Genomic DNA, 27,785 nt, shown 5'->3' with positions numbered 1-27,785 from the left:
CAATCAATTGATTCTTCACATGCCCTTCAATTTGTGTCCATCTTGACTTCAGAAACTGTGCTGGTTCCCAAAAAATAGTTATTTATTTTCTAACAATACAATTGGTCCTCAGAGTCAGGAGACCTGGATTCTAGTCCAGCTTAACTTCTAAAAAACTAGGTGACCTTGAGCAAAGGAGGTCCCTTTTGGATCTCGGTTTCCTCATCTCTAAAATAAGAAAGTTGAACTGGATGGTCTCTGAGTCCCTTCTAGCTTAAAAAATTCAATGAGACAGGGGGCTGTGGCTCACACCTACAATCCCAGCATTATGGGAGGCCAAGGTGGGAGGGTCACTTGAGCTCGGGAGACCAACTGGGCAACATAGTGAGACCTCGTTTCTACTGAAAACAAAAAAATTGTCCAGGCATGATGGTGTATGCTTGCGATCCCATCTACTTGGGAAGCTAAGGTGGGAGGATCACTTGAGCCTGGGAGACCAAGGCTGCAGTGAGCTATGATTGTGCCACTGCACTCCAGCCTGGGCAACAGAGTTAGATCCTGTCTTAAAAAAAAAAAAAAAAAATTGTGAGCCTCATACTTTCATTCTTGGGAAAGGTAAAAAGGCCTGAAGGGAGGGGATGTTGAATGAAAAGCTTAGGAAGGATCAGAAGGGTGCCAGCTGAGTGTTCAGAATCAGTCTTCTAGCTTCAGTCGAAGGCTTTTCCTTTCAAACCTACAAGGACTAGATTTCTGAGTTTCTTAAGCTATATATCCAGGGTAAGGGGTGCCCAATTAAATCTAGGGGGAATCTAGAGGGACGTACCTATAATTTGAGCATTTCTGAGAGCCACCTGGAGAGCACAGTCTATCCCTTTCAGTAGCGTTGAATCCCCTAATATGACTAACCCTGCATTTGTAGTGGCCTCTTGTCTCTGCCATGTAACTCTTCAGAAGAATCCCCCTTTTGCTTGCCCACTGTGACTATGCAGAAGTGTAAAGCCATTTGTGGTTATGTGGAATGGCCACATGGTGGTGGCTCTGAATGGCTGTGTGTGTCTTGATGTTATGTGAAGTTGTGTATAGTTCTGTGTGATAGTTGTGGCTTTACGTGGCTACTAACACACTCCCGGCCTTGCAGGCTCACAGTGCACAGGGCTGTTCAGCACCACAGTGCTGGGTGGCTCCTCCAGCGCCCCGAATCTTCAGGACTACGCCCGCAGCCATGGCAAAAAGCTACCACCTGCCAGTCTGAAGCACCGAGATGGTATGTGGGTGGGTTTTGGGGGATAACTCCTTTTTTCACTTGTCTCTCAGCAAGGACATAGCTCAAGAACTATTCATGCTTAAGATGACATTGGCCTTATAACAAGTTTTCTTCATCAGTAATAGATAGGAGAAGGCACCAGGACCCCTTCCACTCCTCCATTTGCTTTCCCTCTTGCCATAAAAATACTATTATTTATGCTTATCCCTTCATAATCTCCCACATACAGTCCTGCTGCATCAGTTTGTACTCTTTCCTGGATTCTGGCCTGTAGGGGTAAGGACCAAGGAGGATGATGCATGGTTGGGAGGAATATAGTGAAACCTCAAATAAAATCCAGCAAATTGGGTTTAGGGAAGGGAATGTTGCTCAGCTAAGGCAGAAAAGATAATATGGAAAGAGACTGGGGGAAGGGATGAATATTTCTGTGACGATTTTATTTCCAAATGACCAGAAAGAGGACACAGTGGTAAAATTAGGGTTGTTTGTAGGGGTGTATTGTGGTAGAGATGACACATAGATTCCTGAGAGATTTACCAAAGGAAGAGATTGACATGTGTTAGTTAGAAATCCAAGGGATGGGGAGGGGAGCAGGACAGATAACTAACTTTAAAGAACAGACTATCTTGCGGGCAAACTCCAGAACAGAGGGTGGGGACAAGGGTGGGTATAATCCCCATGATGTCTTTTCTCCCCAGAGCTCTTGTTTGTCCCGGCCGTAAAACGATTTTCTGTGTCGTTTGCAAAGCATCCGACTAACGGTACGTTTGCTTCTGACTCAATGTCATTCCTCCTCACCATGTCACCTCTAGACACTTGACTCTGAGTTTTGACACTGACTTTGCCTCTCCTTCCACTGTGTTGACACCCTGCTGTCTCTGAATGAGCCACTCACTAAGTGTCCCTCCTGGGATGGTTTCCTTGTGACAGCCTTAGTCTTGGTTGCAGCCTGGCTGCCCCATCCCTGTGGCAACTCAGGGTCTTACTTCCATAATCACCGTCATCACTTTTGTCAGCATCACCACCAAAACACCATCAAAACCTCTCCCTTTCCTATCACATGACTGCCAGGCTGTGTACAGATATGATGGTTACCCTTCTTAGGATGGGAATAGTGTTTCCTAGATTGATTCCATTTCTTCTCTTCTCCCATACCCCCAATTCCTCGGCTTATATAACTTTGATCTTTCTGTTTTTTCTCCAACTCTTTTGTTGGGGTAGATGTGGATAACTAGTTTGTTCCTCTTTTGGAGCAATGCTGCAGTTCCCAGCTCCTAAGCCTACTTATATGGGTGTTAGTCTTGAGTATATAGTTTCCCATCTCCATATTTCTTTCTCCTGCCATTATGTGTATGTTGTGTGGCTCTTGTGCTCCTGACATTTGCTTTATGTTACTACTAACCTAGTGCCTGGGCCTAGAAAACAAGAGCCCAGGTTGCTTTGGGATAAAAAATAAAAAGAAAAGAGTAGGAGGTAGTAGGTAAAAGAAAAAGGACCATACCTTGAGTTTTTAAGTGTAGTTTCCATGTGGCACCAGCCTACCTATGAGATGTCTGCTGGGGATTCTGGGGGAGCTTAGGAATGAATAATATTTTAAGAACATTGAAGAACCGGGTCTGCCCACACTGCGGTGGGAGAGCTTGGAGATCTCTGTAAACCATAAATTGAGGGGTATGGTCTCTTTGTAGGGTATAGCAGGAGAACCGAGGCTCACTCTCTTTGTAAGTTTTATCCTTGGTATCCTTATTTTTCTCTCTGTATTATATTTTGTCTTCAAGGTAAATCTAGTTTTTTAGGTATGGTTTTCTTCTATTCAAGAGCTAAGACTCTGTGAGGGAAGTAAAATTAGACTAGAAAACCTCTATATGCTAATCTCCTATTGCCTAGCAAGTGACAGCTGCTAGATTTTAGCCCAGTCAGGTTGTACATCTTCACAAGGCACTGCTGAAATCTCTCCCTAGGTTGACTAGCCTATGCTGGCTCAGTTTATCCCTGCCCCCAGGCTCCCAATTGTGCCTGTGGCAGGAATTCCCATTCAGAGCCTCATGAGTGTGCCCGCTCATTTAGCTTCAAGCTCTTTTGTCCTTCATGTGCCACAGCCATCTCCAGAATAGAACCTGATGCACAGCCTGGGACTTGGACTTAGGGTCCACAGTATAGTACGAGGAACGTGGGCTACTCAAATCAGAGCTAAATCACATATCTCCTAGTTCTTAGGTGCCATAAGAAAAGACCCAAGTCCATAAAGCAGACCCTCAGACCTATGTACCTCCAGTTCCCCAAAGCCCTGTTTAGCAGCCTCACCCATTGAAGAAGATTTAATTCTGCCAGAAGGAGGTGAGGAAAAAAGAGCTGGATAATGCAGGTATTGTGCAGGAAAACAAATTTAAGATCCCCAATACCCTGCACACTTCCTCAGGGGTCTTGTGGCCTCCTTTGTTTTTCTTGTGCTGGAGCTTGGAGGCTAATATGCTTAAGAAGCCAGAATCTGGGTTCTACCTGTTGACAACAGCAGAAATTTGGAGCTGTATGTCACTTGCTGAGGAAGATTATCTAGATTCAATTTGACCCTCAAGAAATATGAAGGCTCTCCTTCATGGCCAAGATCTTGCTTGACTGACCAGCAATTACAAAGTGGATGTTTTGTCTGTAGTTGCAGATAAGTCACAGCAGCTCTGTCATCACCATCTCCTTGCCATGATATCTGGCTTTGAAACAGCAGCTAGACATACTGGACCTGGCTTTGGAAAAGAGGCAAGGCAGTATGTCTTCACACTTTGATGGGAGAGCAGCCCTCAGCCTATCCCTGCCTCTGTTCCTGATAAGCTGCTGTTATATCCTGGAACTATATCCAGCACACAAGTATAGCCTGTTACTAAACTGCACACTGAACTCACCAAAGTAAATTAATAAAGTGGGAAAGACTGTGGCTCAGGCTCATCCAGAATGTCAGCATGTGACCACTGGATTTGTCAAGTCCATTATCTTCTAGGGACCCATGTAACTATGTGACCATTGGTACATACAGTTAGTGCTCACAAGATTAGCCTAGGTAGAGCTGAAATCTGTCCTGACATCCAAGCTAAGGTCTCTGAAGACCACAGTCTCATGGGATCACCTTGTGGAGCCAGTTCTGGTCTGGGAGTTTTGAGCAATCATCCTCAGCTGCCTTGATTCTACCTTCTCTATACCAACATCCCGTATTCAAGTTCTTGTCCATCCTCACATCATGTCTTAAGATCCCATACCTTTTCTCTAAGATCTTTCCCTGTTGTTCCTCTTACACTCCTCTCCACATGCCTTTGACTGCCTTCAACCTTTTGTAGCTCAATTACATGCATCCACAAAGTTTGCCAAGTAGCTAAAATGAGAGGTTCAGAATCAAAGCTTTTCCACTCACCAGCTGAAAAACGTGCAGTTAGACTCACCAGCAGTGGGAAGAAAATAAAATTTTATCTAACTTTCAGCTTCATAATGGATACAGTATCTCTAAGTCCTGAGTTTTATGTGTACTTTTTTTTTTTTTTAAGTGATTGTTTAAACAACAGTAAGGTCAAGGATGGTTAGTCAATATTGGTATTTTCACATATTGATTCCATTTTCCACATATACCGTTTTAAAGGAGTTCTACATCTGGTTTCCTGTCAGTCTCCTGTGCCAGCTGCCTAATACCATCCCTGTCTTTGGCTATCTTAGAGTGTGGTCCAGAAGGCCTGCCCTAAAAAAGAGCCTTTTTAGCTTGACTGTCTTGATACCAATACCATCCTTGAGACTCTTCTCGGAGTGCCTTTGAACTTTTCATTTTTATGCCTACTTCATAAATCCATTCACCTGAGAATGCAGGCCCTAAGTAGGGTTCATCCAATGATGAGGGATCCTGAAGCTGTAGTCAAGACTCCCAGCCACAAAACTGCCAGCTCACCCCTGTTCACAATGATGTGACTGCTGTCTACAAGCACCGACTCAATTATGCTCAAGGAGGAAGGGGAGGACATTGCTGTATGATGAGGTCTCACTTATCCCTTCTTTCAGACTCGTTGTGTGATGACACCACTCTTCTTCCCTGCAAGAGATGCCCAGTGGCTCTGACCATCTCTGCTTCTCTCTTAGCTCACCTTGGATCTGAGTGTCCCCACCTCCCAGTAATGCTTGTGCTAGTCAGTGCCCCCCTCATTGTCTCTCCCTCTTCTCTTTCTCTATCTTTGTGCTTCCTGCCGTGGTCCCCTCACCCCCTCCAGAGCTGCTGGATGACCAGCACCCTGTGGTCCGGTTGCTGCGCAGTTTTTCCTCTGACTGTACAGGGGGCCGGCCAGTCTCCTTGGATGCCACGCTGGCGCATCACCTGCACCAGTGCTCCTACCACCTGCGCCTCTTCCGGAACTGGCTGCGCTCAGGCCAGGATGATCCCGAGTGCCTCTACGGTACCCCCTGCCACCAAGCTGGCTGCTGCCACTACCCTGGCTGGGACTGACTGCTTTGCTTATTGCACTTCTGGCAGGAGAGCCCACCTATTTCTTTCTCCTGTTTGCCTTGAGATTATGTAACTTGCATTTTAGTGGCTTGGATGGGATTGGGGCCGGACTGCCTGGTAGCTGTAGCATTGGCTGCTCATCCCTTCCTATTCTCCTTTCTCACCGCCCCCTAATGTTACTCATCCCCCAGTTCTGTTCAATACAGGAGTAATCTCTTGCCTTGGAATCTGTTCTTATCACTCTAACACTCTACTGCCACCATCTTCAAATCCAAATGTTTTTCTAGCCACTCTGAAGAGCTAGAAGCAGTAACTTTCCTGCCCTCCTGCCATTAGATCATGGGGGAAATTGAGGCACAGAAGCCTCAATTGTATCCTTGGGGCAAACAAAGGACAGAGCTTAGAAGATGGTCAGGTTATAACCCTTTTGAGTTATGGGCTTTAGTCACTGGTAAACAGGAAGCTGTCTTGCATCGACATTGTTGTCCCGCATATCCTTAGTCCCTTTAAGGAGATGTTGAGGAGGCATAGGAAAGATTGGGGACTGAGAAAGTGGTTGGGATGTGTTTTTCTTGATCCTCCAATGGGGACATTTTTTCCATCACCAGTCCCTAGTATTAGGGTTACATATTTATGTTTACCCTTGACCCCACCCAGACTGATAGACCTACATTGGAATTCTTGGGTTTCGAGCAGAAAATCAGTGCTTTTTCTTTTTTCTAGGGCATTTGCCTCATTTTTCTGGTGAAGTACAAAGATCCTAGCAAGTCTGGGGTTTTCCAGTAGATCAGAAGGGTGAAGCTTTGATGTGATGGAAACTGTCAAGAAAGAACTTCTATCCCCATCCTGTTCATGCATGTGGTTTTCCTGGGCTGAGCTTCATGTGTATTGCATGCCCTCCAGTTTGCATCCAAGTACTCTAGCCTTTCTACCGACATCCTAAATTTGCATGAACCCCTTCTCAGATTCCATGTCCTTCTCCTTAATCTGGTTCTCTTATTCATGATACCCAAAATCTGCTGTTTCTTCCCAGTTCCCTGACCTCCCTATCTCATGTTAGATCTGCAGTTTCACCCCTTACCTCTGGATCCTTGTTTTATTCCCCCAGAAAGTGTGAGAACAATGTTGGTGCTTACCCTACTGGGATTCTGTTTATTTTTCCATGGGACATTGCAAGCTCTCCATAGGTAGCATGAGAGGTGATTTGATTCACCTGGAGGCCTTAGCAGGTAGATATTTTAGGAAATCTGAAAGTGAGAAAAAGAGACTCCCCTAGGGGCTCTAAAGAGTTCCCTCTCCTAAGAGTCTTGGATACCCCACACTCCAAAAGCCACGGACTCTCCTGATGGTTCTCAGGGACTCTCCATGCTTCCTTGTCCAGTTGGGGTATATCTGGCAGGAATAACATTGACTTTGCCCATCTCTTTTCAAACAGGATTTGAAGGGTGTTCCATGGTGCCTACCATCTACCCTCTGGAAACACTGCATAATGCCCTTTCCCTACGACAAGTGAGTGAATTCTTGAGTAGAGTCTGCCAGCGCCACACTGATGCCCAGGCACAGGCATCTGCAGGTATGGATACTTTTATTTTTTACTCTTCTGTCTGCCCCCATGCCCATGCTTCCTAGAATATAAGAAAGTAGTAAATTAAAAAGCTAGTTAGGCAATCCACAAAGACACAAAAGTACCCTTAAAAATGTATAATTGGTGGCTGGGCGCGGTGGTTTGTGTCTGTTATCCCAGCACTTTGGGAGGCCAAGGCAGGTGGATCACCTGAGGTTAGGAGTTTGAGACAAGCCTGGCCAACATGGTGAAACCCTGTCGCTACTGAAAAAAAAAAATACGGCTGGGCGCATTGGCTCACGCCTGTAATCCCAGCACTTTGGCAGGGCTAGGTGGGCGGATCACAAGGTCAAGAGATGGAGACCATCCTGGCCAACGTGGTGAAACCCTGTCTCTACTAAAAATACCAAAATTAGATGGGCATGGTGGTGTGCACCTGTAGTCCCAGCTACCTAGGAGGCTGAGGCAGGAGAATCGCTTGAACCTGGGAGGCAGAGGTTGGAGTGAGCCGAGATCATGCCACTACACTCCAGCCTGGCAACAGAGTGAGACTCCATCTCAAAAAACAAACAAACAAACGAAAAAAAGCAAACAAAAAAATACAAACATTAGCCGAGCATGGTGGTATGTGCCTGTAGTCCTAGCTACTTGGGAATCTAAGGCAGGAGAATTACTTGAGCCCGGGAGGCGGAGGTTGCTGTGAGCCAAGATCATGCCACTGCGCTCCAGCCTGGGTGACAGAGCGAGATTCCATCTCAAAAAAAAAAAAAAAAAAAAAAGGATAATTGCATAGGCCAACTAAACATCATAGAAATATCACTCCTTCCTAAGGTAATTAATTCAGCATAATCCCAATAAAAATATGGTTTTTCTAAAATCAAATCACTTCTGAAGTTTTCATTGAAAAATAAGAACAGTGAAGAGTGAGTTGGGTGCAGTGGCTCACGTTTGTAATCCCAGCAACTCTTGAGGCTGAGGTAGGAGGATTGCTGAGGCCAGGAGTTCAAGACTAGCCTGTGCAGGCCAGGTGCAGTGGCTCACACCTGTAATCCCAGAACTTTGGGAGGCCGAGATGAGCAGATCACGAGGTCAGGAGATCGAGACCATCCTGGCTAACATGCTGAAACCCTGTCTCTACTAAAAATACAAAAAATTAGCCGGGCGTGGTGGTGAGTGCCTGTAGTCCCAGCTACTTGGGAGGCTGAGCCAGGAGAATGGCATGAACCTGGGAGGTGGAGCTTGCAGTGAGCCGAGATTGCGCCACTGCACTCCAGCCTGGGTGACAGAGCGAGACTCCATCTCAAAAAAAAAGAAAGAAAAAGGGACTAGCCTCTGTAACATAGTGAGATCCCCATCTCTTTGGGGGGGAAAAAAAAAGCTATGCATGGTGGTGTGTGCCTGTACTCTTATCTACTTGGGATGTTGAAGCGGGAGGATCACTTGAACCCAGGAGTTCAAGGCTGCAGTGAGCTATGATCACACCACTGTGCTCCATCCTGGGTGGACAGAGCAAGGTTCTACCACAGAAAAAAGAGAGAGAGAGAGAGAGTGAGAAGTGAAGAAAACCCTGAAAAGAAGAGCAAGCAAATACTAGCCCTACCACATTTTAAATCATTCTATAAAACGTCATTTTAGTTTTGATTTTTGTGATCATAGCTCACTGCAGTCGGAAACTCCTGGGCTCAAACAATCCTCTTGCCTTGGCCTCTCAAAGCACTGGTATTACAGGTATGACAGAAAGACTTTTTTTGAGACAGAGTCTCACTCTGTCACCCAAGCTGGAGTGCAGTGGCAGGACCTCAGTTCACTGCAACCTCTGTCTCTCGGGTTCAAGCAGTTCTCCCTGCCTCAGCCTCCTGAATAGCTGGTATTACAGGCACTAGCCACCATGCCTGGCTAATTTTTGTATTTTTAGTAGAGATGGGGTTTTGCCATGTTGCCCAGGCTGGTCTTGAACTCCTGACCTCAGGTGATCCACCTGCCTCAGCCTCCCAAAGTGCTGGGATTACTGGTGTGAGCCACCACACCCATCCAGAAAGACTTTTTAGTAAATAGACTGGGGGTAATTGAATAGCCATTTGACAACAATTAAAATTGAACCCCCACTGTATACTAGGATAAACTCCATATGGATCAGAAATCTAAATGTAAAAATTAAATCATGTGGTAGGTAACTCTAAGGGCTTGTTCATCCACAGAAACACCAAAAAGTAAGAAGAAACTGTCAGAACCAACATTTTGAGAACTCTGGAGAATAGTAAAAGATTTGCAGTAACCAGGAGAATGCTGAATCCAGGAAGAGGCAACCTAAAAATGGCAGAAAAGCTTTGCAGCATTTTTACTCACTCTTGCCCCACCCCGCCTCCCTGGCTTGGTTGTACTCTTGAAGATGGCAGCCCATGTTCTCAATGTAGGACCCTGGTTCCGGGTTCCAGAGGGAGCAGAGAAGACCTTATTCTCAAAGAATTTTGTCTGTTCTAATTTGTTGGTGGGCTACTTGAAGGATTGACACAAAGTGCCTACCTTTGTTTTGTCTAACTCTAACTCAGGGCAGAAAAGTGGCTGTGCAAAGAGCATTCCTTAAAAACATTGTAAGGCAAATGAACAACCTGTGCCTGGTCTCAGAATGCACTTTTTTTTTTTTTTTTTTTTTTTTTGAGATGGAGTTTCGCTCTGTCACCCAGGCTGGAGTGCCACCATGTCCGACTAAGTTTTGTATTTTTAGTAGAGATGGGATTTCGCCATGTTGGCCAGGCTGGTCTCGAACTCCTGACCTCAGGTGATCCACCCACCTCGGCCTCCCAAAGGTGCTAGGGTTACAGGTGTGAGCCACTACACCTGGCCAGAATGCACTTTTTTTTTTCTTTTTTTCTTTTTTTTTGAGATGGAGTTTCGCTCTGTTGCCAGACTGGAGTGCAGTGGCACAATCTTGGCTTACTGCAACCTTCACTTCCCAGCTTCAGGCAGTTCTCCTGCCTCAGCCTCCCGAATAGTTGGGACTACAGGTGCGTGCCACCATACCCAGTCAATTTTTGTATTTTTTAGGAGAGACGGGGTTTCACCATGTTGGCCAGGATGGTCTTAATCTCTTGACCTTGTGATCTGCCTGCCTCGGCCTCCCAAAGTGCTGGGATTACAGGCATGAGCCACCACGCCCAGCCCACAATGCACTTTTTAAAGTGTCCACAGGACACTCTATTTATTTATTTAAAGTTGAATTGGTTTATTTTCTAATTTGCAATTCTTAAATGTTTTTATAGAAAATGCAATATTACTTACAGTCAAAATTTTAAGGCCAGGCGCGGTGGCTAACGCCTGCAATCCTAGCACTTTGAGAGGCCAAGGCGGTTGGATTGCCCGAGCTCAGGAGTTCGAGACCAGCCTGGCCAATATGGTGAAATCCGTCTCTACTAAAAATAAAAAAAAGTTAGCTGGGTGTGGTGGTGCACATCTGTAATCCCAGCTACTCAGGAGGCTGAGGCAGGAGAATTGCTAGAACTGGGGAGGTGGAAGTTGCAGTGAGCCAAGATCGTGCCACTACACTCCAGCCTGGGTGACACAGCGAGACTCCATCTCTAAAAAAATAAAAATTAAACAAAAATTCAACCAGTCTTGGTGGCTCACACCTGTAATCCCAGCACTTTGGGAGGCTGAGGCTGGCAGATCACTTGAGTTCAAGAGTTCAAGATCAGTCTGGGCAACATGGCAGAACCCCATCTCTACCAAAAAAAAAAAAAGGGCCGGGCACGGTGGCTCAAGCCTGTAATCCCAGCCCTTTGGGAGGCCGAGACGGGCGGATCACGAGGTCAGGAGATCCAGACCATCCTGGCTAACACGGTGAAACCTCGTCTCTACTAAAAATACAAAAAAACTAGCCGGGCGAGGTGGCAGGCGCCTGTAGTCACAGCTACTCGGGAGGCTGAGGCAGGAGAATGGCGTAAATCTGGGAGGCGGAGCTTGCAGTGAGCTGAGATCCGGCCACTGCACTCCAGCCCGGGCGGGACAGAGTGAGACTCCACCTCAAAAAAAAAAAAAAAAAAAAATTAGCCAGGTGTGGTGGCATGCACCTGGGGTCCTAGCTATTTGGAAGGCTGCAGTGGGAGGATCACCTGAGCCTGGGAGGTGGAGGTTGCAGTGAGCCGAGATTGTGCCACTGCACTCTAGCCTGGGTGACAGACTGAGACCCTGTCTCAAAAATAAATAAATAAATAAAAATAGAAAACTCCAACAGTTTTCTTATTGCAAGACTATTGTAATAAGGTGAGCAGAAGAAAAGCAATCAAGATTTAGGAAAATATAGTAGTGTTTTATGTTTTTAATTTATTAATTTATAGTTTATACTCTTAACGCCTGGGCATGGTGGTTCACGCCTATAATCCCCGTACTTTGGGAGGCCGAGGAGGGTGGATCACTTGAGGTCAGGAGTTCAAGACCAGCCTGGCCAACATGGTGAAACCTTGTCTCTACTAAAAAATACAAAAATTAGCCAGACATGGTGGCAGGCACCTGTAATCCCAGCTACTCAGGAGGCTGAGGCAGTAGAATCGCTTGAACTTGGGAGGCGGAGGATTCAGTGAGCTGAGATTGCGCTACTGCACTCCAGCCTAGGTGACAAGAGCGAAACTCTGTCTCAAAAAAAAAAAAAAAAAAAAGGCCGGGTGTGGTGGCTCACGCCTGTAATCCCAGCACTTTGGGAGGCTGAGGCGGGTGGATCACAAGGTCAGGAGATCGAGACCATCCTGGCTAACACGGTGAAACCCCGTCTCTACTAAAAATGCAAAACAAATTAGCCGGGCGTGGTGGCACGCGCCTGTAGTCCCAGCTACTTGGGAGTCTGAGGCAGGAGAATTGCTGGAACCCAGGAGACGGAAGTTGCTGTGAGCTGAGATTGTGCCATTGCACTCCAGCCTGGGCGACAACAGCTAGACTCTGTCTCAAAAGAAAAAAAAAAAAAAAATTAAACGTAGAATTACCACATGACCCAGCACTTCTACTTCTAGATATATACCCAAAAGAATTAAAAACAGGCCGGGCACGGTGGCTCAAGCCTGTAATCCCAGCACTTTGGGAGGCCGAGACGGGCGGATCACGAGGTCAGGAGATCGAGACCATCCTGGCTAACACGGTGAAACCCCGTCTCTACTAAAAAATACAAAAAACTAGTCGGGCGAGGTGGCGGGCGCCTGTAGTCCCAGCTACTCGGGAAGCTGAGGCAGGAGAATGGCGTGAACCCGGGAGGCGGAGCTTGCAGTGAGCTGAGATCTGGCCACTGCACTCCAGCCCGGGTGACAGAGCGAGACTCCGTCTCAAAAAAAAAAAAAAAAAAAAAAAAAAGAATTAAAAACAGAGCTGGGCATGGTGGCTCACACCTGCAATCCCAGCTCTTTGGGAGGCCAAGGTGGGCAGATCACTTGAACCCAGGAGTTCAAGAACAGCCTAGGCAACATGGTATAACCTTGTCTCCACAAAAAAATACAGAAAATTACCCGGGCATGGTGGTGCACACCTGTAGTCCCAGCTACTCAGGAGACTGAGGTGGGTGAATCACCTGAGCCCCAGAGGTTGAGACTGTAATGAGCCAAGTTCATTCTACTGCACTCCAGCCTGGGTGTCGAAATGAGACCCTGTCTCAAAAAAAAAAAAAAAAAAAAAAAAAAATTGAAAACAGGTACGCAAACAAATACACACAGATGTTCATGGCAACACTATTTACAATAATCAAGGCTGAGGGTGATGGCTCACACCTGTAATCCCAGCTCTTTGTTAGGCCAAGGAAGGAGGATTGCTTGAGACCAGCCTGGACAACATATCTCTACAAAATAGGAAATAAAAAAATTAGACAGGCACGGTGGTGTGCACCTGTAGTCTTAGCTACTCTGGAGGCTGAGGCAGGAGGATCACCTGAACCCAGGAATTCAAGGTTACAGTGAGCTATGATCACACCACTGCACTTCAGCCTTGATGACAGAGCAAGACCCTTTCTCAAAAAGTCAAAAGGCAGAAACAACTGAAATGAAATAACTGAAATGCCAATGAATAGATAAAATATAGTATGTACACACAATGGAGTATTACTGAGCTATAAAAGGGAATGAAGTACCGATACGTATTAACATGTGAATGAACCTTAAAAACATTATGCCAAATGAAGGAAACCAAACACAAAAAGTCACATATTGTATGACTTCATTTGTATGAAATATCCAGAATAAGTAAATCCATAGAGACGGAAAGTAGATTGGTGGTTTCCAGGGTTTGGGAGTAGGATGGAATGGGGATTGACTTTTTTTTTTTCCCATAAAGTGAAAGCAAGTTTATTAAGAAAGTAAAGGAATAAAAGAATGGCTACTCCATAGGCAGAGCAGCCGGGATTGACTTCTTAATGGATATGGGGTTTCTTTTGGGGTGACGAAAATGTTTTGGAACTAGATAGAGGTGGTGGTTGCACAACGCTGTGGATGTACTAAATGCCACAGAATTATACACTTTAAGATGGTTAACTTTTACGTTATATGGATTTAACCTTAATAAAAAAAATTAAGCTATGCAAGTGCTAAAAGTAAGCAGGGTGTTAGTGGTAAATTCCTTTATCATCTGAAAGTAAGGAAAGCCTAATTCTGACTCAAAGTCAAATTTGTGAATCAATAAAAAAGATTGATAAATTAGGCCAAGTGTGGTGACTCATGCCTATAACAGCGTGCTGCTCTCAAACACGTGTTTGGGAGGCCGAGGCAGAAGGATCGCTGGAGCCCAGGAGTTCGCGGATGGAGTGAGCTATGATTGTGCCACTACATTCCAGCCTGAACAACCCCATCACTCAATTAAAAAAAAAAAAAGTGTACAGAGAAAGAAATGCAGATAGCCATTGTACATACAAAATTATGCTTAACCTTCTATAAGAGGTATGCAAATTAAAACTACACTGAGATATTATTTCTCACCTGTTAGATTGGAAAAAATCCAAAAGTTTGACAATACACTCTCTTGGCAAATCTGGTGAAACTAGAAATCCTGTACATTGTTGGTGGGGGTACAACAAGGGTACAATCTCTGTGGAGGTAAATTTTGTAGTATCTCACAGAATTATAGTTAATCTCTGGTCCAATAATCCACTTTTTTTTTTTCGAGACAGAGTCTTGCTCTGTTACCCGGGCTGGAGTGCAGTGGCACCATCTTGGCTCACTGCAAGCTCCACCTCCTGGGTTCACGCCATTCTCCTGCCTCAGCCTCCCGAGTAGCTGGGATTACAGGTGCCTGCCACCACACTAGGCTAATTTTTTGTATTTTTAGTACAGACAGGGTTTCACCATGTTAACCAGGATGGTCTCAATCTCCTGACCTCATGATCCGCCTGTCTTGGCCTCCCAAAATGCTGGGATTACAGGCGTGAGCCACCGTGCCTGGCCCCAATAATCCACTTTTAAGACTCTATTCTGAAGCCATTTCTATGCAAAGTTGAAATAACATTTATTTATTTATGTATTTTTTTAGAGACAGGGTCTTGCTCTGTCACCTAGGCTGGATTACAGTGGTATCATCATGCCTGGAGAACAGTGGCATGATCACTGAAGCCTGGAAATCCTGTGTTCAAGCAATCCTCCTGCCTCAGCTTCCCAAATACCTGGAACTACAGACATGTGCCACCATACCCAGCTAATTTTTAAAAATTTTTGTAGAGACAGAGTCTCACTTTATTGCCCAGGCTGGTCTTGAACTTCTGGCCTCAATGACTCTCCTGCCTAAGCCTCCCAGAGTGCTGGGATTATCGATGTAAGCCACTGCTCCCAGCCTGAAATAACATTTATATACAGTTATTCATTGTGACATTATATAAAGTGGCAAAATATTGGAAATGACTCAGAAGTACTTTAGTGCAAGAGTGGTTGAAAAAGCTGTGGTCGGCTGGGCGCAGTGGCTCAAGCCTGTAATCCCAGCACTTTGGGAGGCCGAGACGGGCGGATCACGAGTCAAGAGTTCGAGACCATCCTGGCTAACACGGTGAAACCCCGTCTCTACTAAAAAATACAAAAACTAGCCGGGCGAGGTGGTGGGCGCCTGTAGTCCCAGCTACTCGGGAGGCTGAAGCAGGAGAATGGCGTAAACCCGGGAGGCAGAGCTTGCAGTGAGCTGAGATCTGGCCACTGCACTCCAGCCTGGGCGACAGAGCGAGACTCAGTCTCAAAAAAAAAAAAAAAAAAAAGAAAAAGCTGTGGTATGTCCACTCAATTGAATACTATGCATCTGTTAAAACTAATGAGGAAGCTCTATATGATCTGATATGAAGTAATCACCAGGATATATTATTAAGTGAAAAAAACAAGATGTAGAATACTGTTAATACTATATTACCTATATTGTAAGTAGAGAGGGGAAATAAAGAAAAAATACATACGTATTTAAAAAAATACTTGCTAGAGGCCAGGGCGTGGTAGCTCATACCTGTAATCCCAGCACTTTGGGAGGCCGAGGCAGGCGGATCACAAGGTCAGGAGATCGAGACCATCCTGGCTAACATGGTGAAACACCATCTGTACTAAAAATACAAAAAATTAGCCTAGCATGGTGGCGGGTGCCTGTAGTCCCAGCTACTCAGGAGGCTGAGGCAGTGAGCCAAGATGGCGCCACTGCACTCCAGCCTGGGTGACAGAGCGAGACTCTGTCTCAAAAACAACAACAGGCCGGGCGCGGTGGCTCAAGCCTGTAATCCCAGCACTTTGGGAGGCCGAGACGGGCGGATCACGAGGTCAGGAGATCGAGACCATCCTGGCTAACACAGTGAAACCCCGTCTCTACTAAAAAATGCAAAACACTAGCTGGGTGAGGTGGCGGGCGCCTGTAGTCCCAGCTACTGGGGAGGCTGAGGCAGGAGAATGGCGTGAACCCGGGAGATGGAGCTTGCAGTGAGCTGAGATCCGGCCACTGCACTCCAGCCTGGGTGACACAGCGAGACTCCGTCTCAAAAAAAAAAAAAAAAAAAAAAAAAAAGAAATACAAAGTTAAATCAAAAAAGAAAAGAAGCAAAACCTAAAATTGCAAAAAAAAGAGAAATGACCCTAACTGTATATCAAAATAGTAACATAACCACACAGGTAAAATAATTTTTCAGATAACTTTAGAATACTTTATCAGTTCTTTGGTGGGATAAAAAGAACTATAATTGTAATCCTTATTCAGTAGTTTAATTGTTAATAGTGACGTTGATACTACAGTGATATTGATACTATGTATATAGTGTTTGAATATGTATATTTATATACATTATAGAGTAATGCAAATAAGGAATTATGTTCCTGTTGTTAGGAACCAGGATTTTCAAAGTAAGATAAATTAGATAGAAGTATAAATTCAAAAGACTTTTAAAATACTGTAATGATAAATATGAATGGGAAATATCAATATGATTTCTGGTTTTTAAGTGCTTTTTCTAGCACTATGCATTGGCAAATGTAACATGAGCTCCTTTAGCAACTAGATTTTGGTCTCTATGTACCATTCTCCACTAAAAGTAACCAGGATTCCATAGGGAAATAACTTGATTTTTGGTCTAGAGCAGAGTTTTTTTAAACTTTTAAAAAATTACTCTCCATCCCAGGAGTTTTTTTTAGAATTTTTTTCCCTGGTTACCTCCTACTACATGAAAATTTAACACTGCAGATATATCATATATCTGTTTATGTATTGTGACCATTTGGTGGACGATAAACCATTGGAATAGCTAAGATTTTTTTACTCCCACCAAAAACCAATTTTGTTTAGAATGCATGGTTGAGGGCAAAGAAAGCCCAGGATGATCTTGCAGCATGTTGTAAAGGAAAGTAAGGAAGCAGTCAAGCCCAAAGAGGCTCTCAGTGACCAAAATTGGGACAATTTGAGCATTTGAGAGAATAATCACTATAGTTGATTAAAGTATGCTAAATGTAGCTACTCAGGAGGCTGAAGTGGGAGTATCGCTTGAGCCTAGGAGTTTGAGACCAGCCTGGGCAACAAAGCTAGATCTTATCTCTAAGAAAATTTAAAAAGTAGCCAGGCATGGTGGCACACACCTATAGTCCTAGCTACTCCGTAGACTGATGTTGGAGGATTGCTTGAGCCCAGGAGTTTGAGGCTGCAGTGAACTATGCTTGCATCACTGCATTCCAGCCTGGGTGACAGAGTAAGACCCTGTCTCTAAGAAAACACACACACACACACACACACACACACACACACACACACACTCTGAATATATATAATAAAAATCCACAAGCTCATAATGAATGAAAACAAGAGCTGGGTGCTGGGTGAGGTGGCTCACGCACCTGTAATCCTAGCACTTTGGGAGGCCGAGGAAGGGGAATCACTTGAGTTCAGGAGTTCAAGACCAGCCTGGGCAACATGGTGAAGCCCCATCTCTACAAAAATACAAAGATGAGCTAGGCATTGTGCTATGCACCTGTAGTCCCAGCTACAGGAAGCTGAGGTTGGAGGATCACTTGAACCTGGGAGTTTGAGGCTGCAGTGAGCTGTGATCGTACCAGTGCACTCTAGCATGGGTGACAGAGGACGACTCTCCCCCCAAAAAAAATTAAATAAATAAAACAAATTAATACTCATCCGCCACTATTGGAGAATATTTTTCACACTCTCTACTCTGAAAACCAATTAAAGAGAAATAAACATTCTTCCTTTTCAGTGAGAACTATAGTTCAGTATAATCAAATAGTCCTATTTGCAGAAGGAAAATATTCCAGTTGATGGTGGAGAACTAGACATTCCTCAAAAGATCACCCCTAATCAGAAGGGGAAAACTTCACAGTGAGATCTTGTTGGTGCTACCTTAACCTAGTTAGTAAACTTAGCCTTACTTATAATGGAACAATGAGACAATATGCCTCCACTATGATGCAGTATACAGTACATGGGATCACCTCTTAAAGTATTCTTAACAAAATTATTTAAAATAAATCAGCTAAGTTAGATCTAATTTCCAGTTAATAGGAAATACAAGAGATAGTGAAATAAGTTAAATGATTTTATGTGGAAACAATCAGACAAGTCCAGAATGTGGGACATGACCTTCTGCAAAGACAACTGGCCTGTTCTTTCCTCTTTTTTTTTTTTTTTTTTTGAGATGGAGTCTTGCTTTCTTGCTTTGTTGCCCAGGCTGGAGTGCAGTGGCATGATCTTGGCTCACTGCAACCTCTACCTCCTAGGTTCAGGGTTCAAGTGATTCTCCTGCTTCAGCCTCCCGAGTAGCTGGGATTACAGGTGCCCACCACCATGCCCAGCTAATTTTTGTATTTTTAATAGAAATGGGGTTTCTCCATATTGGCCAGGCTGGTCTCAAATTCCTGACCTCAAGCAATCTACCCGCCTCGGCCTCCCAAAGTGCTGGGATTACAGGCATGAGCCACCATGCCTGGCCTTCTTTTCAAAAAGTTACTATGGGCTGGGGATGGTGGCTCACACCTGTAATCCTAACACTTTGGAAGGCTGAGGCGGGCAGATTGCTTGAGCCCAGGAGTTCAAGATAAGCCTAGGCAACACGGTAAAACCCATCTCTACTAAAATACAAAAAATTAGCCAGGGGTGGTGGTATGTGCCTGAGTCCCAGCTACTCAAGGGGCTGAGGTGTGATGATCGCTTGAGCCAAGAGGTAAAGACTGCAGTGAGCTGGCCAGGCGCGGTGCAGATCACGAGGTCAGGAGATCAAGACCATCCTGGCTAACACGGTGAAACCCTGTCTCTACTAAAAATACAAAAAAAATAACCGGGCTTGGTGGTGGGCACCTGTAGTCCCAGCTACTCAGGAGGCTGAGACAGGAGAATGGCATGAACCTGGGAGGCAGAGCTTGCAGTGAGCCGAGATCGCGCCACTGCACTCCAGCCTGGGTGACAGCGAGACCCTGTCTCAAAAAAGTTACTTTGAAAAAAAGGAGAGGCTGCACTATTCTAGATTAAAAGAGGCTTCAGAGACATAAGATGCAGTGCATGGTTCATATTTGGATGCTTTTATAAATGACATTTGGGGGAATAATTGGGAAATTTTGAATATGGACTGGGTATTGAATAATACTAGGGAATAATTTTTAATTTTGTTTAGCTTGTTAATGGTGTTTGGCTATGTTGGAAAAAATTCTTCATGTATATCTTTCCTTTTTTTTTTTGAGATAGAGTCTCTCTGTGTTGCCCTTGGTGGAGTGCAGTGGCACAATCTCTGCTCACTGTGCAACTTCTGCCTCCTGGGTTCAAGTGATCCTCGTGCCTCAGCCTCCCAAGTAGCTGGGATTACAGTCATGTACCACCACACCCAGCTAATTTTTTTTCTTTTTCTTTTTCTTTTTTTTTTTTTTTTGAGACAGAGTCTTGCTCTATCGCCCCTAGGCTGGAGTGCAATGATGTGATCTTGGCTCACTGCAATCTCTGCTTCCCGGGTTCAAGCGATTCTCCTGCCTCAGCCTCCTAAATAGCTGGGATTACAGGCATGCACCACCACACCCAACTAATTTTTGTATTTTTAGTAGAGACAGGGTTTCACCATGTTGGTCAGGCTGGTCTTTGAACTCCTGACCTCGTGATCTGCCTGCCTCGGCTGCCTAAAGTGCTGGGATTACAGATATGAGCCACTGCGCCTGGCCTTAATTTTTATATTTTTAGTAGAGACCTAAACATGGTTTCTCCATGTTGACCAGGCTGGTCTTGAACTCCTGGCTTCAAGTGATCCATCCACCTTGGCCTCCCAAAGTGCTGGTTTACAGGCATGAGCCACCACACCCAGCCGGAAAACATTCTTATATTTTATTATTATTATTATTATTGAGACAGAGTTTCACTCTGTCCCCCAGGCTGGAGTGCAGTGGTGAGATCTCAGCTCACCACAACCTCTGCCTCCCAGGTTCAAGCGATTCTTAAGCCTCAGCCTCCCAAATAGCTGGGATTACAGGCATGTGCCACCATGCCAGCTCATTTTTGTATGTTTAGTAGAGATGGGGTTTTGCCATGTTGGCCAGGCTGGTCTCGAACTCCTGGCCTCAAGTGATCCAGCCGCCTCAGCCTCCTAAAGTGCTGGGATTACAGGCATGAGCCACTGCACCCAGCCATTTGTTATATTTTAGAGATGCATTTTGAAGTATTTAGAGGTGACATGTTTCATAATGTCTATCATTTATTTTAAAACACTTTAGCACACAGAAATAGATGAAACAAGTATGGCAAAAATGTCAATGTGTTAAATCTAGGAGACGGGTATATGGGCATTGGCTGCACCAGTCTTTCAACTACTTTTTAAAAATATATGTTTGAAATGTTCATAATATAAAGTTTAAAAAATTGAAAATGGTTTGGTTGAAGGGTCCCCAGGAAATGCTATTTCTCAGCCAAGGAAGGGTACGTTGGCTTTGACTTACGTTAAGAACCTATGGCTCTTGGATTCTTCCTCATATGTCTTTTTTTCTTCCCTCTCCCTTCACCCTACCTCCTTTCCAGCCCTCTTTGATTCCATGCACAGCAGCCAGGCCTCAGATAACCCATTTTCTCCACCACGTACTCTTCATTCACCTCCTCTGCAACTCCAGCAGCGCTCTGAGAAGCCCCCTTGGTGTAAGTAATCCTTTTGGAACTGCCTAGACAAAAGTCAAGAAGAATGGAGTGATTGGTGAATGAGGGGCCTGTTGCATGAGGTAAAAGAAGGTGAGGGTTGAACGACCAGGAATATCCATTCTGGGAAGCAGTCTCATCTGCCATTTCTAAGATGAAAGGAGAATCTGTTTATTCTCTCTTTACCTCTGTTCTCCATGTTCCTTCTATTTCATTGGAGAGAAGCTTTTCTGCAGTATTAGGAATAATTTTTTTTTTTTTTTTTTTTGAGAGATGGAATTTCGCTCTTGTTGCCCAGGCACGATCTTGGCTCTCTGCAACCTCTGCTTCCCGGGTTCAAGTGATTCTCCTGCCTCAGTCTCCTGAGTAGCTGGGATTACTCAAAGGGCCCTTTGGGGAAGAAAGAATGGAGACTTCATTCTCCTTTGATCCCTATTTGATCTCTACAGCTTTCTCTGGTAAAGATGACTAGCCGACAACTTAGATATATAGAAAAGCTGGGAGCAGGAGGCTGGGCCCAGTGCCTCACGCCTGTAGTCCCAGTACTTTGGGAGGCCAAGGCAGGCGGTCACGAGGTCAGGAGATCAAGACCATCCTGGCTAACACGGTGAAACCCCATCTCTACTAAAGATACAAAAAATTAGCCGGGTGTGGTGGCGGGCACCTGTAGTCCCAGCTACTTGGGAGGCTGAGGCGTGAATGGCGTGAACCCGGGAGGTGGAGCTTGCAGTGAGCCGAGATCGCGCCACTGTACCCCAGCCTGGGGGACAGAGTGAGACTCTGTTTCAAAAACAACAAACAAACAAACAAACAAACAAACAGAAAAAGCTGGGCGCAGGAGAGACTAGAATCTGCTACTTATTTCTACATGACCCTTCTCTCTGTTGTCTGTTTTCAGTTTTTAGTTTAAGTTGAGGTGCTGCTTTTTCCCATCTCTTGTTTATTATCTGTAATCTATCACTAGTTGTTTTTGGTAACAATGTGAACAGTGGAGCCACACAGAATTGTTAGAGTGACCGCAGAGAGGAGGAGCTACTCGTGGTAATTGGAGGTGGGGATGTGGGCCAGAGGCACTGGTGAAGTATTATCCTGCCTCCGGGGAATAACTGAAATCAAACATGACTTTCATTATTTTACTTGGATAGGACCAAAGTAAAGATTCTTACTTCATTCAACATTGGACTTAACAGTTGTAGAATTTTGCTCTTTTTCTGGCACCCTGTTTGAGGAAGAAACTTTCCTCTCTGACACCAAGAATTCCTCCCCTGAATTTCAGATTATCCTACACTCACCTTGCCATTGCCCTTTTTACCTATCTCCTGGAGTGTTTATGAGTTCTGTGCCCCTGGAAATCTTTTTTTTTTTTTTTTTTTGAGACGGAGTCTCGCTCTGTCACCCAGGCTGGAGTGCAGTGGCCGGATCTCAGCTCACTGCAAGCTCCGCCTCCCGGGTTTACGCCATTCTCCTGCCTCAGCCTCCCGAGTAGCTGGGACTACAGGCGCCCGCCACCTCGCCTGGCTAGTTTTTTGTATTTTTTAGTAGAGACGGGGTTTCACCATGTTAGCCAGGATGGTCTCGATCTCCTGACCTCGTGATCCGCCCGTCTCGGCCTCCCAAAGTGCTGGGATTACGGGCTTGAGCCACCACGCCCGGCCTCCCCTGGAAATCTTACCCTTCTCCCTCTTCTGTTTCTGTTTGACCTTTTTGATTCGCCTGAATCAGACCACTAGCAGGATATTAAGGCTACTTCTTTACTTGGGTAAAGCTCAGCTTACATCTTTTCTTTTTCTTTTTTTCCATCTAGTATCAGATTTTTGACTCAGTATCAGGTGTGTAGCCTCACTGGTAAACATCTTCTTTAGGGTCTGTATGTCTGCACCAGAAATAGGCTCCACATCTCTTAAAGGCTTGTTGGTTCAAAACCATGATCTTCTCTTTTTTTTTTTTTTTTTTTTTTTTTTTTGAGATGGAGTCTTGCTCCAGGCTGGAGTACAGTGGCATGATCTTGACTCACAGCAACTCCCACATCCCGGGCTCAAGTGATTCTCTTGCCTCAGCCTCCTGAGTAACTGGGATTATAGGCAAATGCCACCACACCTGGTTAATTTTTATATTCTTAGTAGTGACAGGGTTTTGCCATGTTGGCCAGGATGGTCTCGAACTCCTGATCTCAAGTGATCCACCCGCTCAAAGTGCTGGGATTACAGGCGTGAGCCACCGCACCTGGCCTCTTATTCTGCTTGAAGCATGCCTCCTTTGATTATTATTATTATTATTATTATTATTTTTGAGGTGGAGTCTTGCTCTGTCATCCAGGCTGGAGTGCAATGGTGTGATCTCAGCTCACTACAACCTCTGCCTCCCGGGTTCAAGTGATTCTCCTGCCTCAGCCTCCTGAGTAGCTGGGATTACAGGCATGTGCCACCACGCCTGGCTAATGGTTTTTTTTTTTTTTTTGTAGTTTTAGTAGAGACAGAGTTTTACTATGTTGGTCAGGCTGGTCTCGAACTCCTGACCTTGTGATCTGCCTGCGTCGGCCTCTCAAAGTGCTGGGATTACAGGGGTGAGCCACTGCACCCGGCCCCTCCTTTGATTCTTTACAGAAGAGAGATAACTAGCATACCTTCAACTCAATGATGGATTGAGCCTTTGTAGGCTCAGGTTTACCAACTTTTCGAGGTTTTCTTCAATGGCAATATGTCCCGATGTCCCCTTTTCTCAGAATCTGTCATTATTGATACCATAGTGCTTTAATATATCGTTATAATATTATCAATAAAATGATATTTACCAAGGGAGAAGTAGGTTAGTCCCATACTAGAGGTCAATGAAGCAGTAGCAGATGGAGTAGGAATCATCCCACAGTGTAATTGAAGACTCTGAGGTCTTTATTACACTACTGTCAGGATCTAGGAAATCAGTTTTTTAATGTTTTCTGTGTATATAATTTGCACAAGCCTATGACATTCATTGTATGTCCCAAGACTTACAAGAGTCTTAACCCTGGATCCATAGATGTGGTTTCAGGGTAGAGTCTATGAGCTTCAGGAATCACATGTAAAGATTAATGTGAATATTCTTATATACATTTTTCCTGGACTTTCATTAGCACCTCAAAGGGGCCACTGACCCCTAGAAAGGTTAAGAACTGCCATGTAGAAATTCCATGGCCATCTTCCATTTTTGGGTAAACCATTTTCTTTTTTTCTTTTTCTGAGATGGAGTCTTGCTTTATCACCCAGGCTGGAGCACAGTGGCATGATTTCAGCTCACTGCAACCTCCACCTCTGGGGTTCAAGTGATTCACCTGCCTCAGCCTCCTGAGTAGCTGGGATTACAGGCAGCCGCCATTATGCCTGGCTAATTTTTGTATTTTTAGTAGAGACAAGATTTCGCCATGTTGGCCAGGCTGGTTTCGAACTCCTGACCTCAAGTGATCTGCCTGCCTTGGCCTCCCAAAGTACTAGGATTACAGGTGTGAGCCACCGCACCCAGCCAGGTAAACCATTTTCTTTCCTATTGTTCTGATTTACGTGGTTTTTCTACATTCTCTTGCCAACTTATCATTTGGGCTATAAATAATGATTACCTCTGCCCCAGAAATACATTGATTGCTTTAAAGAATGATTCTTAACAGAAGGTGTACATCAGAATCAACTGGGAGTGTTCCAACAAAATTATATTGCCTTCATCCTCCTCCCTCCTCCAAGCTACACCTTTACACTAAACCTATAGAATTAGAATCTCTGGAGTTGAAAACTGGAAATTAGTATTTAAAAAATTTTTTTCATGATTTTGATTATGAACCACTGGGCTAAAGTATTCATATGCTTCCAAAGTAGGAATGAGAGGCCTTGGGAACTTGGAATTCTGATGGGAGTGTATTTGTGAAAGAACCAGATGAAGTGGGTCTTAGCACTCTCTCCTGAAGTCTTATATGTACCTTATTGTTACTCTCAAAGTATACCTTAGGCCAGGGTGAGAGTTCTTGAGCTAAGCAAACTTAGGAGTCTGCTTAACTTAGGAAGAATTCAGACACTCTTCCCTCAAGACATAAGTAGCACAGGCCAACCATTCTAGCATTTGAACTATCTGCACAGGGTAGAGCCTACTCTTCCAGCTTCTCTGACTTGATCTCTTGACTTTGCTTTACAGACAGCAGTGGCCCTTCTAGCACTGTGTCCAGTGCTGGTCCTTCTTCCCCTACTACAGTAGATGGTAACTCCCAATTTGGCTTCAGTGATCAACCCTCCCTAAATTCACACGTGACTGAAGAACATCAATGCCTTGGGCTGCTCCAGGAGACCCCTGGGAATGGAGCACAAGAGCTCTCCATAGAAGGGAAACAAGAGCTTTTTGAACCAAATCAGTCCCCACAGGTGCCACCTGTGGAAACCAGCCAGCCATACGAGGAGGTGGCTGAGGAGGTCAGCCAGCCATGTCAGGAGGTCCCTGACATCAGCCAGTCATGCCAGGACATTTCTGAGGCACTCAGCCAGCCATGTCAGGAGGTCCCTGACATCAGCCAGCAATGCCAGGAGAACCATGACAATGGTAACCACACATGCCAGGAGGTCCCTCAGATCAGCCAGCCATGCCAGAAGGCCAGCCAACTGTGCCAGAAAGTCTCTGAGGAAGTTTGCCAGCTATGTCTGGAGAACCCCGAGGAGGTCAGCCAGCCATGCCAGGGGGTCTCTGTGGAGGCTGGCAAGCTGGTCCATAGGTTCCATGTAGGGGTTGGTGGCTTGGTCCAGGAAACCCCTGTAGAAGTTGGCATCCCAGCTGAAGAGATCCCTGAGGAGGTCAGCCAGCCATACCAGGAGTGGAGGTTGTTCTCTGTGGAGGTTGGCAGGCTGGCCCAGGAGCCTTCTGCGATCAGTCTGTTATCTCAGGGCATCCCTGAGATTGATAAACCATCCCAAGAGTTCCCTGAGGAGATTGATCTGCAGGCCCAGGAGGTCCCTGAGGAGATAAATTAGAAGTCCTGGGTGGTCCCTGAGGTGATCCATCAGCTGCCTGGAGAGGGTATTCCTCAAGCCCAGCATCTATCTGGTGATCCAAACCCTCAGAGTCAGTCTCTAGCCCATGACCAGCACTCACCCCTTCCACCAGCAACATGTGATTAATTTTCTCGTTAGTGGTGTCACACTATACCAGCCATCTGAGCCAGCAACCTTTTCTGTTGACTAACTCAATGGCCAGCTCTCACCAGCGGTGTCTGGGGAAGTAGTTCTCTTGGTGTGAAGCATACCTGTGCCAGAGCTGTGCTTAAGGAGGAGCCAGTTTTAGGTTCAAAGAAGCCATTGGCTCTTCACCTAACCATTAGACTTGAATAGGATTTCCTTGGAGTGGGTTGATCTGTCATTACCCAGCCTTCTCTGAGCATCCTAGGAAATCATAGATTGTTAAAGGAAATGCTGCTTCACTGCTGAAGACACCATATGGGGACAGCAAATGCAAAAGAGGGGACTCTAGGGTCTTCACTTTTCTGGGGAAATATTCACGACTTCTCAAGGTATGCTTAGACCATATGTGCATTCGGGGGACTCTTGTCTTTGCCAGCACTCCTCAGATGAGCCTGGGACGGCTATCTGAGATGTCTGGAAAATAAAGTCCCCTCCCCAAACGTCTGTCACGGCCACTAAATCTTTAGACTTGCCTTATAGATCTTTCCATATCATCCCCAAGTGCCCCTTCTGTCTCAGTCCCGTTCCTCTGGGCAATAGCTCTAGGGAAAAGTAGGTCTTAGACTGCTGTACAAAATTCAAAGCAATGACTTAAAATGCTCTAGAAGATTCTTAGCCAGTCTGTGAAACTGGGCCTCCCTCTGTGGTGGGCTGTTTGGCTTAGGAGATGCTGTAGTAGTAGAGATAATCAGATTCTATTGTAAGCAATGAGCAGAGATCAGTATTGTACAGATACAAGCAAAGGTTTAATAAATAAATATAAATATATATATACACATATAGATGTGTATGTATGTGTGTGTGTATATATATATATATTTCTGTAGCTGTGCCAGGGACAGACTGGCCAAAGACCAAACACTCCAGGGTCCCCAAGAAATTTGTCCTTATATCATTGTATCTGAGGGCCAGATATGATTATGAAGCTTTTTCCAAAGATCCAGGGATGGGAATGGGAGTGGGTAGGAGGGGTAATACGGTCACTGGAGTCAGGGGCCGGAACATTATGAATGCTCAATAAATATGAAATAATGAGAATGATGATGATGGATGATGGTGATGTCCTTGTGAATTCAAGAATGAATATGGGCTGGGCACAGTGGCTTATATCTGTAATCCCAGCACTTTGGGAGACCAAGGCGGGCAGATCATGTGAGGTCAGGAGTTGGAGACCAACCTGGCCAACGTGGTGAAACCTTGTCTCTACTAAAAACACAAAAATTAGCCAGGCATGGTGGTGGACACCTGTAATCCCAGCTATTTGGGAGGCTGAGGCAGGAGAATCACTTGAACCCTGGAGGCGGAGGTTGCAGTGAGCTGAAATCACACCAATGCACTCCAACCTGGGCAACAAAGCAAGACTCCGTCTCAAAAAAAAAAAAAAAAAGATATATATATATATATATGTGACTGTGAGTCATGTGAGTCAATTGTGTCTATAACTGATCTGAATTAGTCAAAAGCCATTATACTTGAGCAGGAATGGGCTGTAAAAATACAGAGATTAGGCATCCAAAAATAGACTATAAAAATATAGAGATCAGCTGGGCACGGTGGCTCACACCTGTAATTCCAGCACTTTGGGAGGCCAAGGTGGGTGCATCACGAGGTCAAGAGATTGAGACCATCCTGGCCAACATGGTGAAACTCCATCTCTACTAAACATATAAAAATTAGCCGGGCATGGTGGCGCATGCCTGTAATCCCAGCTACTCGGGAGGCTGAGGCAGGGGAATTGCTTGAATC

At 45.1% G+C, this 27,785-nt stretch overlaps 1 protein-coding gene across 11 annotated transcripts in view; it reads left to right on the top strand.

The window, feature by feature from the left end:
- Positions 1 to 27,168, top strand: part of PPIP5K1 (diphosphoinositol pentakisphosphate kinase 1) — a 51,972-nt gene extending 24,804 nt beyond the window's left edge. For 3 of the 11 annotated variants that reach the window (XM_030931261.1, XM_030931260.1, XM_030931258.1), the window contains 5 exons: positions 1,118 to 1,243; positions 1,942 to 2,004; positions 7,150 to 7,287; positions 20,743 to 20,856; positions 25,009 to 27,168. In XM_030931261.1, the coding sequence (XP_030787121.1) occupies positions 1,118 to 1,243; positions 1,942 to 2,004; positions 7,150 to 7,287; positions 20,743 to 20,856; positions 25,009 to 25,832 (1,265 nt within the window). In that variant the 3' untranslated portion in view covers positions 25,833 to 27,168. The remainder of the gene's footprint in view (positions 1 to 1,117; positions 1,244 to 1,941; positions 2,005 to 7,149; positions 7,288 to 20,742; positions 20,857 to 25,008) is intronic. The other 8 variants (XM_030931263.1, XM_030931259.1, XM_030931268.1 and 5 more) reach the window with 5 other exon arrangements.
- Positions 27,169 to 27,785: the final 617 nt, after the last annotated feature.

Source organism: Rhinopithecus roxellana, chromosome 5, assembly GCF_007565055.1.
Source record: "Rhinopithecus roxellana isolate Shanxi Qingling chromosome 5, ASM756505v1, whole genome shotgun sequence".
NCBI lineage: Eukaryota > Metazoa > Chordata > Mammalia > Primates > Cercopithecidae > Rhinopithecus > Rhinopithecus roxellana.
The sequence above is the reverse complement of the archived record's forward strand: the minus strand, read 5'-3'. Positions and strand labels throughout refer to the sequence as shown.